At 39.5% G+C, this 10,918-nt stretch overlaps 1 protein-coding gene across 1 annotated transcript in view; it reads left to right on the forward strand.

The window, feature by feature from the left end:
* Nucleotides 1-10,918, forward strand: part of LOC110095309 (kinesin-like protein KIN-14C) — a gene marked incomplete at its 5' end in the record, with an annotated part of 36,954 nt that overhangs the window by 11,042 nt on the left and 14,994 nt on the right. Inside the window, 3 exon segments of the mRNA XM_020820799.2 lie at nt 3,046-3,210; nt 3,285-3,538; nt 3,786-3,949. Coding sequence (XP_020676458.1) covers nt 3,046-3,210; nt 3,285-3,538; nt 3,786-3,949 — 583 coding nt within the window.

The following is a 10,918-nucleotide window of genomic DNA, read 5'->3' on the forward strand; positions in this document are numbered from 1 at the left end:
TGTCATTTCTTATTTTCTCATTTTGGCCTATTTATAGGAGGCCTCATGCATTCAGTTTTTGATGAATGAAAAAAATATTTTCCACTTATGATCTCTTTGTGAGTTCACCCTCCTCTCTCTCAAATTTCTTAGTGAGTTTTGAGAAGAGCTAGATCTCTTTGTGAGTTCTAGACATTCTTCTATCTTGTTTTGTGATCAAGTAGTGTGAGAACTCAAAGGAATTTCATCCAGATTATATTCTCTTTGAAATTTCCTCCCCACAACCTTTCCACTCTGCAGTCCAGCCGCCAGCCACAGGCCTACCAGCTGCCGATCAACTCCCTTTCAGCCAGCCCGTGACTTCATCCCACCGGCCACAGCCCATCCCGTCCCGTGCAGCCACCCCCCCCCCTTACGGCTCCCAATCTCACGATTAAACAGCCATCCGTGAGCCTCCAGCCCACCTTCTTGCCGTTCCCTTGCCGCTGGAATTCCATGTTTTGTCCAGCCGTGAGCTTTTCTTCCCCAGATCACCGTCTCCCTGCAGTTCTCTTGCAGCCGGTCAATCCAAGCTCTGCCCCAAGCCGTGAAATTCAATTCCAGGCGTTTCAATTAATTGCCTAATTAAAATCCATCTTAAGGCAAGGCATTTAATGACAATAGGAGCTATTTGAAATTTGAATTCTCCTTACTAATTGAGCCAATTAATTTGGGGAATTAATTAAGGGAGTTACATGAGACAATTAAAATCTGAAATTAAAAATCAGATTTTGATTAATTACTAGTGGTCCCCACCTTCTTAAGTCTCAAACATCTCCCCTCTCTACATGGCCGGTCCTCCCTCCCCTCTCTCCCCATTTAATTCTCTTTTAATCACCTTTAATCCCTTCCCTCCTAACTTAATTTCAATTTCAAATTTCTGAAACTGACAATAAATTATCTACACTTAAAGAATATGAATTAAAATTCAGATTTTGTTTATTTCTCCTATAGCTTCACCCGTACCTGGCCCTTCTCCAGCCCGTGACCCTCCTCCCTCCACCTAATCCTTCCCAAACTCCTTAAAACATGGAGTTTCTTACCTCTTAAATCTGCAGCCAGAAAGTCCAGCCTTTGCCATTGCATCCACAGCAACTGCCATTGCATCCACAGCAACGGGAAGCCTTATAATTGCTGTTCTCAGTAGACCACTTTGCTGTCCCACGTTCCTAGCAGCCGAGAGGAACACTCCAACATTTCTTGCACCTGAAAGATTGCTGTCCAAGATCTGTCCAAGACCAAACTGCTGCTGTCAAGAGAAATTCTGCATCTTTTCCTGCTGTCCCGCCAGTTGGATCATCCTTGGACGACCGCCATCCTCCACCTCTCCGGCCACCTTTCCTAGAACGACGATCTTAGGCTCCTTCTTCCTCGGAGTGACCTCGTTTCTAATGTGGAGACTCTTCTTCCGCAAAAGCCTAAACAAGTCGAGCGTATGGACCCCAAAGGTGAAAGTATTCATTATTAAATCGTGGACTCTTGTTACCATCGTAGTTTTACAATTATCTTTGTGTTTCTTGAATTGTTTGGTTGATTGATCTTGCTCTACTTTGCCTAACCAAGTTAAAGACCACAAATTCCAAAGATCAATCTTTTGCTATAAATGATAATTTTACTTTGGGGTTATTTGTTTAAATTGCTCTCGTTAATTTCTTAAAGTAACTCCATCGCATGTACATTTCACATCATCTTGGTATCAGAGTCCTACTTATCTTTTTCTAGTAGTTACCTGATATATATATATATATATATATGGATTGTGCCCACTAGTTATGGTACATATTAGAGATTTCTTGTGTTTTGGGATGACAAACTTATTTGTTATAATTGATTGTGGCCTTATTGGAAGCACAATTGTTATGCTTAGAGTTGCATGATAAAATATCAAATACTTAATTCACAAAATCAAATTTTTTTAAAATCAGCTAGAATAATGCAAGTATTAAGTCACATTTTGTTATTGTTCTGCTTCTTTTTGATATTTCCTTATGAGATTTTCTTCAGCGGTTGCTTCTTTCTAGTGGCTATAGTTTGGTTTAACAACTTCTATCTGCCATCTTTCCTATACAAGTGTTATAGCTATGAAGTTTACATCAATGAAAGCTTTCTTTCTGAGAATACAGGAGTGTTCAGACTTTTTTTTGACTCTCGTGCGACATTACATTATGGTTGTTTATGAGTTCATCCTACAGAATTTTCACTTGTTTCCGTGTATGGTCTTCCTTGCCTTCTATGGCCTTTTCTTTTAACGGATTGTAGCATGTTCGATTTATAAGTTTTTCTTCAGTTTTTCCCTTTTTTTGGATTCCTTCCATCTGCACATGTTTCCTTTTTAGGCACCCTGTTACTGGTCTCCTTCTTTTCTCGGCATTCCACTGCAGCTAGAAAATTGGACAGTGCTGGAAAGTAATTCTAAATGTTGGAATTATTGTTTTGGCTGAAATGGAGACTAAACTAGCTATTTTGTTAGAATCCAAGTTTGTTGAGTTGAAACATACAGTATTAGACTAGATCTTGGTGTATTTTGAGAAATAACTATTTTCGGATATTTTTATTATAAATAGGAAGTTCGGAATTTGTAATTTTTCCTTTGTATCTTTACTTGTTTTTCTGATTGGTTTGTAATTTTGTATTCGTGATTGAGATTTTTTTTTAAAAGTTTGATTTATTGATTTTTATTTTTGTACTTAGAATTTTATTTCCGGCATAATTTGTACTATTTCTTAAATTTCTTATAGAATTTCAAATTTTTGTGACTTCTACATTCGTTCAGAATGCATAATTTTTGTTCTGTTTTTCATCAAAAGTGATTCATATTTGCTTAGGTTGATTTTATGTGGTTTTTTTATCTCATCCTAGGTTTGCATTAGTGAATCCCATATCTTAATACGTCCTATGTTACACTAATAAATTTCATGTTATTCATATGGAGATCTTCAATATGCCATGATTGTGATGCCGGAATGTTTGATCTTTTGAGCTGGGTTATCATCTGATTAAAGTGAATCGCTTCCTTAACTTGCGCACACTTGGGATTTGGAGTATTTCACAGCCTCATGGTTTAGTTGTCCCTGACGCAAGCATGTTTATAGTTAAATCAACCTCAAATGTCTTGGAGTTGATGCAATTTGGGCAAACAAATAGGGCTGTTGGTTCAACTGCTTTAAATGAAAGAAGTAGTCGATCCCACAGGTCTCTTCTTCTTCTTTTCAGGCTGATAAATTCCTTTTGAACTTATGACTTGTGCTGATTTTCACATTTTGCAGCATTCTCACTGTTCATGTACGAGGTGTAGATTTGAAGACTGGTTCAACTTCAAGGGGATGTCTACATTTAATAGATCTGGCTGGAAGTGAGAGAGTTGACCGCTCTAAAGCAACAGGAGATAGACTTAAAGAAGCACAACACATCAACAAGTCTCTTTCTGCACTTGGTGATGTCATATTTGCACTGTCTCAGAAGAGCGCTCATGTTCCATACAGAAACAGTAAACTTACTCAAGTTCTTCAGAGTTCACTAGGTACTTTTGCTTTATTTGTTCTTACTATAGGGCTTTGTTGATTTTCCTAGTATTTTTAGTTCCTCATAGGAATTTCTTAATGAATTGCTATTAAAAGGAATTCCTTCTTGTCATTCTTTTCACGTGTTGAACATAATTTCTTATTATGATAAGAATTATAAAGAAAAAGTAGTCTTTTGTTTTCTCCAAGATCCACGATTGTTCTACTCAACCATATTTTCTTAGTAATTTCTTACTCCCTATGCAGGTGGACAAGCAAAGACCCTCATGTTTGTGCAAGTCAATCCGGATGTAGAATCATGCTCAGAGACACTAAGTACCTTAATGTTTGCTGAAAGGGTATCTGGTGTGGAGTTGGGCGCTGCGAAAAGCAATAAAGAGGGTAAAGATATTAAAGATTTGGTTGAGCAGGTTGGACCATTATTTAGTTTTTCTTTATAATGCCATCTCGGTTAAGTTTTATCAACGATCTTGGGATTTACCATTTGTGATTATCACACTTGAGCTATAAAAGAATGAAGCATAAAACGGGCATGATCTCCATATTTGTAGGCTAGTCTTATGTATTTAATACAATTTAGAAACTTTTGGATGCTTTTATTCTCAAATATATACCAATAAAGATGAGGGTTATTATTGCAACTTACTTATTGAGTGTTATCTAGTCAAATGATCTCTTTATCAACTTATAGATTACACCTCTCTCATCTCCACAGTCCACTCTTTATCTAGGTCATGCTATTTTTCCCTTATTCTGGATCTTTGGATGTAGCTGCTTTGTTTATACATTTTACTCGCTAATCAAACTCTCCATCTGCATTATTCGGTGCATCTTCTTTGGATATTATCATACTTAGAAAAGTTATCAGTGTGATGATCCATTTACACAACAACTACATATTTTTGTCGATGTCATCCTTCATGAGACTATCTCCTTTTATTCCTGCTTTGCTCTTGATCTCTCCTCGCCACATGTTACTCTTTCTCTGTAACATCCTTTTGCTACCTTCATGCCTTCATAGATATGCTGTCATTATCATCACCTCTATCCATGATAGCTGATGTGAATCAATCATGCGATGAAATAAGAATTGCACATGAGAAGTTAATAAAATTATTGATTTCGCGTTGCATGTGCTTAAACATGACATTTTTACCAGAAACCTATATATATATATATATATATATTTCCAGGATATATCAAGGTATGCTACAACATATTTTATGATAAAATATTCTGGATTTTAAAATGGAAACTCTTTTCAATCATCTTACCTAGGTTCTAGCTGCACTCCCTTTTAAGGTTCAAACCAATTTCTTGTCACGGGGTGTTCATTATAAAATTTCATTTTGATAGATTAATTGATTGCGATAAAGCTTCATTGATTTCAAAATGGTTCACCCAGGTCCCTGCGGTCAGCTATTTTGTCACATTCTCAGTTGATTTCAAAATGGTTAACCCAGATCTGTGTAGTCAGCTATTTTGACACATTTTCCCCAATTGCATGGGTGAACTCCGTTCGAATCCCTTTATCTATGGCCGCCAATCAATGCTGGGATAAGTTATAAATGGATGCTATTAATGCCTTCTTTTATGATGAATTGCACCCAGCTATTTCAAGCAACTTTTCAGGTGTGCTGCTTATGGTGAAAACTATATTTTTCTGTTGAATAAAGCTATGTTTGGCCTTAAATAGAGTCCATTAGCATTGTTTGACAAACTGTGAAAGTCTTAGTATCATTAATCTTTGGAGGTAAAATACTTTTTGCAAAGGTGCTTTGCTACAGAAGATTTGGGATGATCCCTGTAGTTGAAGTTGAATTTGTATATTCCTTAACGAAATATTTCTTTAACAAAGGAAATATGCTACCAACCTAGAAGAAATGGTTTCTTTGGTTGTAAGTCTGTTGATAGACCTACAGAGCCTCAAACATTGATGATGATGACGAGTCTCTTCATAATTCATCTCAATAATGAAGGTTACTAGGTTAATTGATTTATGTAACTGTTATCTAACCTAACATTTCATTTGTTGCTAGAGTGGCAGGTAGTGGCAGGCCAACAAATGCAAAATCAACAGAAGAACCATTAGAAAGCTGTTATATGAATCATCATATATATTTATAATGTTCCATATGAAAAATTTTGTTATCTTACTACATCAAAACATATGAACTTGCAAATATTATCTGATGTCGATTATGCCATCTCTTTTGAAGACAAGAAGTCAATCTTAGGATATCACATCTTCATTAGAGGAAGCTTTTCACATGGATAATCAAGAAATAGACTGTGGTTATTAGATTGAGTTGCAAAGCTAAATACAAAGCTATAACTCATTTTGCTGTGAAATGGTGTGTTATAATTTTAAGGGTGGTTTAGTTTTCATATTACTCAATCTATGACTTTATATCCACCATCCATCTTGTCAACAATCCCATATTTCATGAATGAACTAAACACATTGAAGGGGTTGTCTTCCGCATGAGCTATTGTGTTTTCAAAGCAAGATATTTCTAGTTCAAAGTGGCATATATATCTTTACAAAGTTTTAGAAAACCCCTTTTTTTCTAGTTTATGTAACAAGTAGGAGCTCATAGATGTACATGCTCAATCCTATGTTGCACCAATACGGATACGACGACACGGATACGACACGATGCGGATACGGGACACGTTAATTCTTAAAAATACAGGATACGGATACGGCGCCGATGCGATATTATAATATATAAATCACACATAAAAATTAAGAAAATAATCAAAGTGTAATAATTGAAACGACAAAAAAATTGAAAATAACATTATTAATACATTGTATCTTATAATATCAAAATAAAAGTAAGCATTAAATATTTAAACGTCTAATACAATAAAAAAATAAAAATATAAATTGTCCAGCGCATGAAGTTTCATTGAAACTGTTTCAACTATTCAATAGAAGGAATGAAAGGATTAGCTTCTTCAGTGGTTTGTCTTTGAATTTCTATATCATCTTCAATAAATATCATAGCTTCCAATTCAGGCTCATCAAGTGAAAGATTAGCAATTTCTAATATTCCCATATCCTCAAGAGATTCAAATCCATCTCCAGCAACATCCCACATCCTGTTGTCTCCCTCCATATAAGTTGGAGTTTTCCTTGAGAGTGATTTCTTGTCATTACTTAATTTATCGTCATCTAATTCGTGAACTCAACTTGATTAAGCAAAGAGTTTTGGTAGCCAGTTTTGAATCAATACTTCTATTAATTTTCTATGTGCAATTCGCAACTCATCGCATGATTGATTCACATCATTTGTGGTATCAGAGCATGGTTACCATGCTTGACATGTTAGAAAAACCTCCTAGGGTCTAGCTTCTTGTTGTAGGTTGAAATTTACATGCATGCTAGTTCGTTAATTGGAAATTTTCACTGTTTTTGTTACTGTTTTCGCATTTCCTGCAATCGTCTAGCTGTGATAGGTCATTTTAGCTCGCATTTTAGTGTTGGCCTTTTGTTTGGAAGACTCTTAAGTGTTTAGGGCAACTTAGCTTTGATTTAACCTTGCTGTCCGTGCATTTCCTGCAGTGTTTTTAGGGCGTTGGGAGTCTCTAACTTAGGTCCTATTTGCTGTCCACTCTTTGCGGTAACCCTTAACCTGCTAGGCAACTTCCCACCTTGTGTTAGTTTGCTGTCCTTTGTTTTCCTGCAGCAGTTAGGAGCTTTAGAAACCTCCTCCCTTAGCTTATAATTGCTGCCCACCTACCCAACACTTCCCCGAGCAACCCCTAAACATTCCCCATGGATCCGCAGCATCTCTAAGCTACCCTGGACCTCATTTTGGGCCAATTGGGCACTGTTACTCAGCAAATCCGCAACACACAAACCGATTAGCTGACTTTAGGCGCCACACGAGTGACCGATTAGATAATATCGAGCGTAACGGGAATCCAGTGATCTATACTCCATCGAGACCTCACTCACCTTATGGCGAGGACAACCGACCCGATCATGAACACCCGCGAGATCCCGGACGTTTTCAAGACCATTAACAACGCAACCCAAGGCCACATCAAGAGCCAATAGGGGACGACAACACTTGGAGAGACAACGACGCTCAATTACCGAAAAACATTAGGATTGACGCCCCAACGTACGACGGGACCCTTGACCCTCAAGTTTTCCTAGATTGGCTCAAGTCGATGGATAGCTACTTTAAATGGTACAACATCTCTGAAGCAAAGAAAGTCAGATTCGCTGAAATGAAACTCACGGGTCGAGCCAACCTTTACTGGACCAACTTGGAGAACATGCGTGAATCTCGAGGAGAACATCCGATAAACGATTGGATGACTATGAAACATGAACTTAGGAGGAAATACTTACCACCGTCCTACTACCCTAAGCTTCTGGATAAGTGGAATAGGCTAACCCAGGGGAGCAAGCCTGTTAAAGATTACATCTCCGCCTTTGACGATTTCCTGATTCGTTGCAACGGCGAGGAATTTGCTACCCCAACACAAATCCTGTCTATGTTTAGAGCTGGCCTTAGGGAATATCTTAGGACTGAACTTTCCGCTAGAGGAGTAGACACCTTAGAGGGCGCGTGCAGCCTGGTACTTGACCTAGAAGAGTCCAAGACCCACTCCCACACTAGGCAGTTTGATGCCCGACTTAACCCCTATCGAACTTCCACTAGCCATACCCAAAATCGATCCACGAACTCGATAGGTAGTCGACCCACTGCTAGTTCGGCCCCACCTCGCCCAGACTCTAAAGGTAAAGCCCCCGAATGCGACGCGCCCAAAGCCAACTCAGGAACCAAATGTTATAGGTGTCATGGGTATGGGCACATTGCGTCACAATATTCCAGCCCATATAAGGTCACCATTATAGAAGAGGTTGATGACGAAGAGGACGAACCTGAGACTGACATAGTTCATCATGTTGATGAAGAGGAAGACTCCTTTACGGAAGAAGAACCCGTTACCCTTCAGGTTGTTAGATGCGCTTTGTCACAACCCAAGTTAAACGATGATTGGCGTAGGACTTCCATTTTTCATACCTTTGTTAAGATTGGAGAAAAGAACTGCAAGGTTATCGTCGATAGTGGAAGTTGTATTAATGCAGTCTCTTCTGCTATGGTTTCCAAGCTCAACCTCAAGATGACCCCTCACCCGAATCCGTATAAGGTTGCTTGGATCAACTCGACTACCATAGAAATTAAGGACCGTAGCCTCATTCCCATAGAGTTCGTGGGATATCAAGACAAGATTTGGTGTGATGTTTTGGCCATGGACGTAGGTCAAATTATCCTGGGTCGCCCATGGTTATTTGACAATGACGTTCATATCTATGGGAGATCGAACACCTGCGTGTTCGAACACAACGGAAAGAAAATTAAGTTAATACCCTCCCAACCCAAACCCCCCAAGACAAAAGCCAAGCCTACCCCAGCCAAACAAAGCAAAGGGCTACACCTTTTGACTGCTAAGGAAGTAGAAGAGGAGATCACCCAAGGAGCACCAATGTATGCCCTAGTAGCGAGAGAAGTGGACAAGGATCAAAAAGAGCAAATCCCCGAGGAAGTTAAACCCCTTCTTGAGAGTTTTGCTGATGTGTTCCATGATGACTTACCTAACCAACAGCCACCCCTACGGGACATACAACACGCAATAGATTTAGTGCCGGGAGCATCCCTACCCAACCTCCCTCACTACTGCATGAACCCGACCGAGCATTCAGAACTGAAGAAACAAGTCGATGAGCTCCTTCAACGAGGATTCATTAAGGAGAGCCTTAGTCTATGCGCTGTTCCTGCACTCTTAACTCCCAAGAAGGACGGCTCGTGGCGGATGTGTGTTGATAGCTGCGCTATCAACAAAATTACTGTCAAGTATAGGTTTCCCATTCCCCGATTAGATGACATGTTGGACATGATGACCGGAGCAACGCTCTTTTCCAAGATAGATCTTAAGAGTGGGTACCATCAAATTAGAATCCGTCCAGGAGATGAATGGAAGACGGCTTTTAAAACAAAAGACGGGTTGTATGAGTGGATGGTCATGCCATTTGGCCTTAGTAACGCTCCTAGCATGTTCATGAGAGTTATGACTCAAGTCTTGCGACCTTTCTTAGGAAAGTTCGTTGTGGTGTATTTTGATGACATCTTAATCTACAGTCGCTCCGAAGACCTGCACTTACATCACCTAACTCAAGTATGTGAGGTTTTGAGGAAAGAGCATTTGTACGCTAACCCTAAGAAGTGTGTATTCCTCATGGACCGAGTTACCTTCCTAGGATTTATCATATCTCCACAAGGAATCTCAGCAGACCCCGAGAAAGTCCGAGCAATTAACGAGTGGCCTGAACCAAAAAATATCAGAGATGTTCGGAGTTTTCATGGATTGGCCACCTTTTACAGGAGGTTTATCAGGAATTTTAGCACGATAGTAGCACCCATAACTGATTGCCTGAAGAAAGGAGAGTTCAGTTGGACTGTGAATGCAAGCAAGGCTTTTGAAGATATTAAGCGAAAAATGGTGGACTCCCCTGTCATGCGTCTACCTGACTTTTCAAAAGTCTTTGAAGTAACTTGCGACGCCTCAGGGATTGGAATAGGTGGAGTCCTATCACAAGAAGGCCATCCCGTGGCCTATTTCAGTGAAAAGTTAAATGACATACGTCAGCGATACTCTACCTTTGACAAAGAGTTTTATGCGATTATCCAAGCTCTTAGATATTGGAGGCATTACCTCCTGCCCCAAGAATTCGTGATATTTTCGGACCACGAGGCTCTACGTTACATTAATTCCCAAAAGAAACTCAATGCTCGCCACGGTCGTTGGGTTGAATTCCTGCAAGAGTATGCTTACACGATTAGACACAAAGCAGGGACTGAAAATAAGGCGGCTGATGCCCTCAGCCGGAGAATGATGACTACCCAGGAAATGAGGACGGAAGTAATTAGTTTTGAGCGACTAAAAGATGACTATTTGGACTGCACCGATTTTAAAGAAACTTACACCCTACTGACTAACGGTGGTGGACCATTAATAAATGATTTTCTTTTGGAGGATGGATATTTGTTCAAGTCCCAAAAACTCTGTATTCCTAACACTTCTCTGCGAGAATTCCTAGTCTGGGAGTTGCATGCGGGAGGACTAGCTGGCCACTTTGGTCAATCCAAAACTATTGTCGCGCTAGAAAATCGATTCTTTTGGCCCACCCTTAAACGCGACGTTGGCAAACTTATAAAGAGATGTCACACCTGCCAGCTTGCCAAACAACGAAAGCAGAACACAGACCTCTACACTCCACTCTCAGTGCCAAATTGCCCTTGGCAGGATGTAAGCATGGACTTTGTATTAGGTTTACCCAAGACCCTCAGAAAACA

The sequence above is a fragment of the Dendrobium catenatum genome, unplaced genomic scaffold, assembly GCF_001605985.2.
Source record: "Dendrobium catenatum unplaced genomic scaffold, ASM160598v2 fragScaff_scaffold_501, whole genome shotgun sequence".
In the NCBI taxonomy this organism is placed as follows: Eukaryota; Viridiplantae; Streptophyta; class Magnoliopsida; order Asparagales; family Orchidaceae; genus Dendrobium; species Dendrobium catenatum.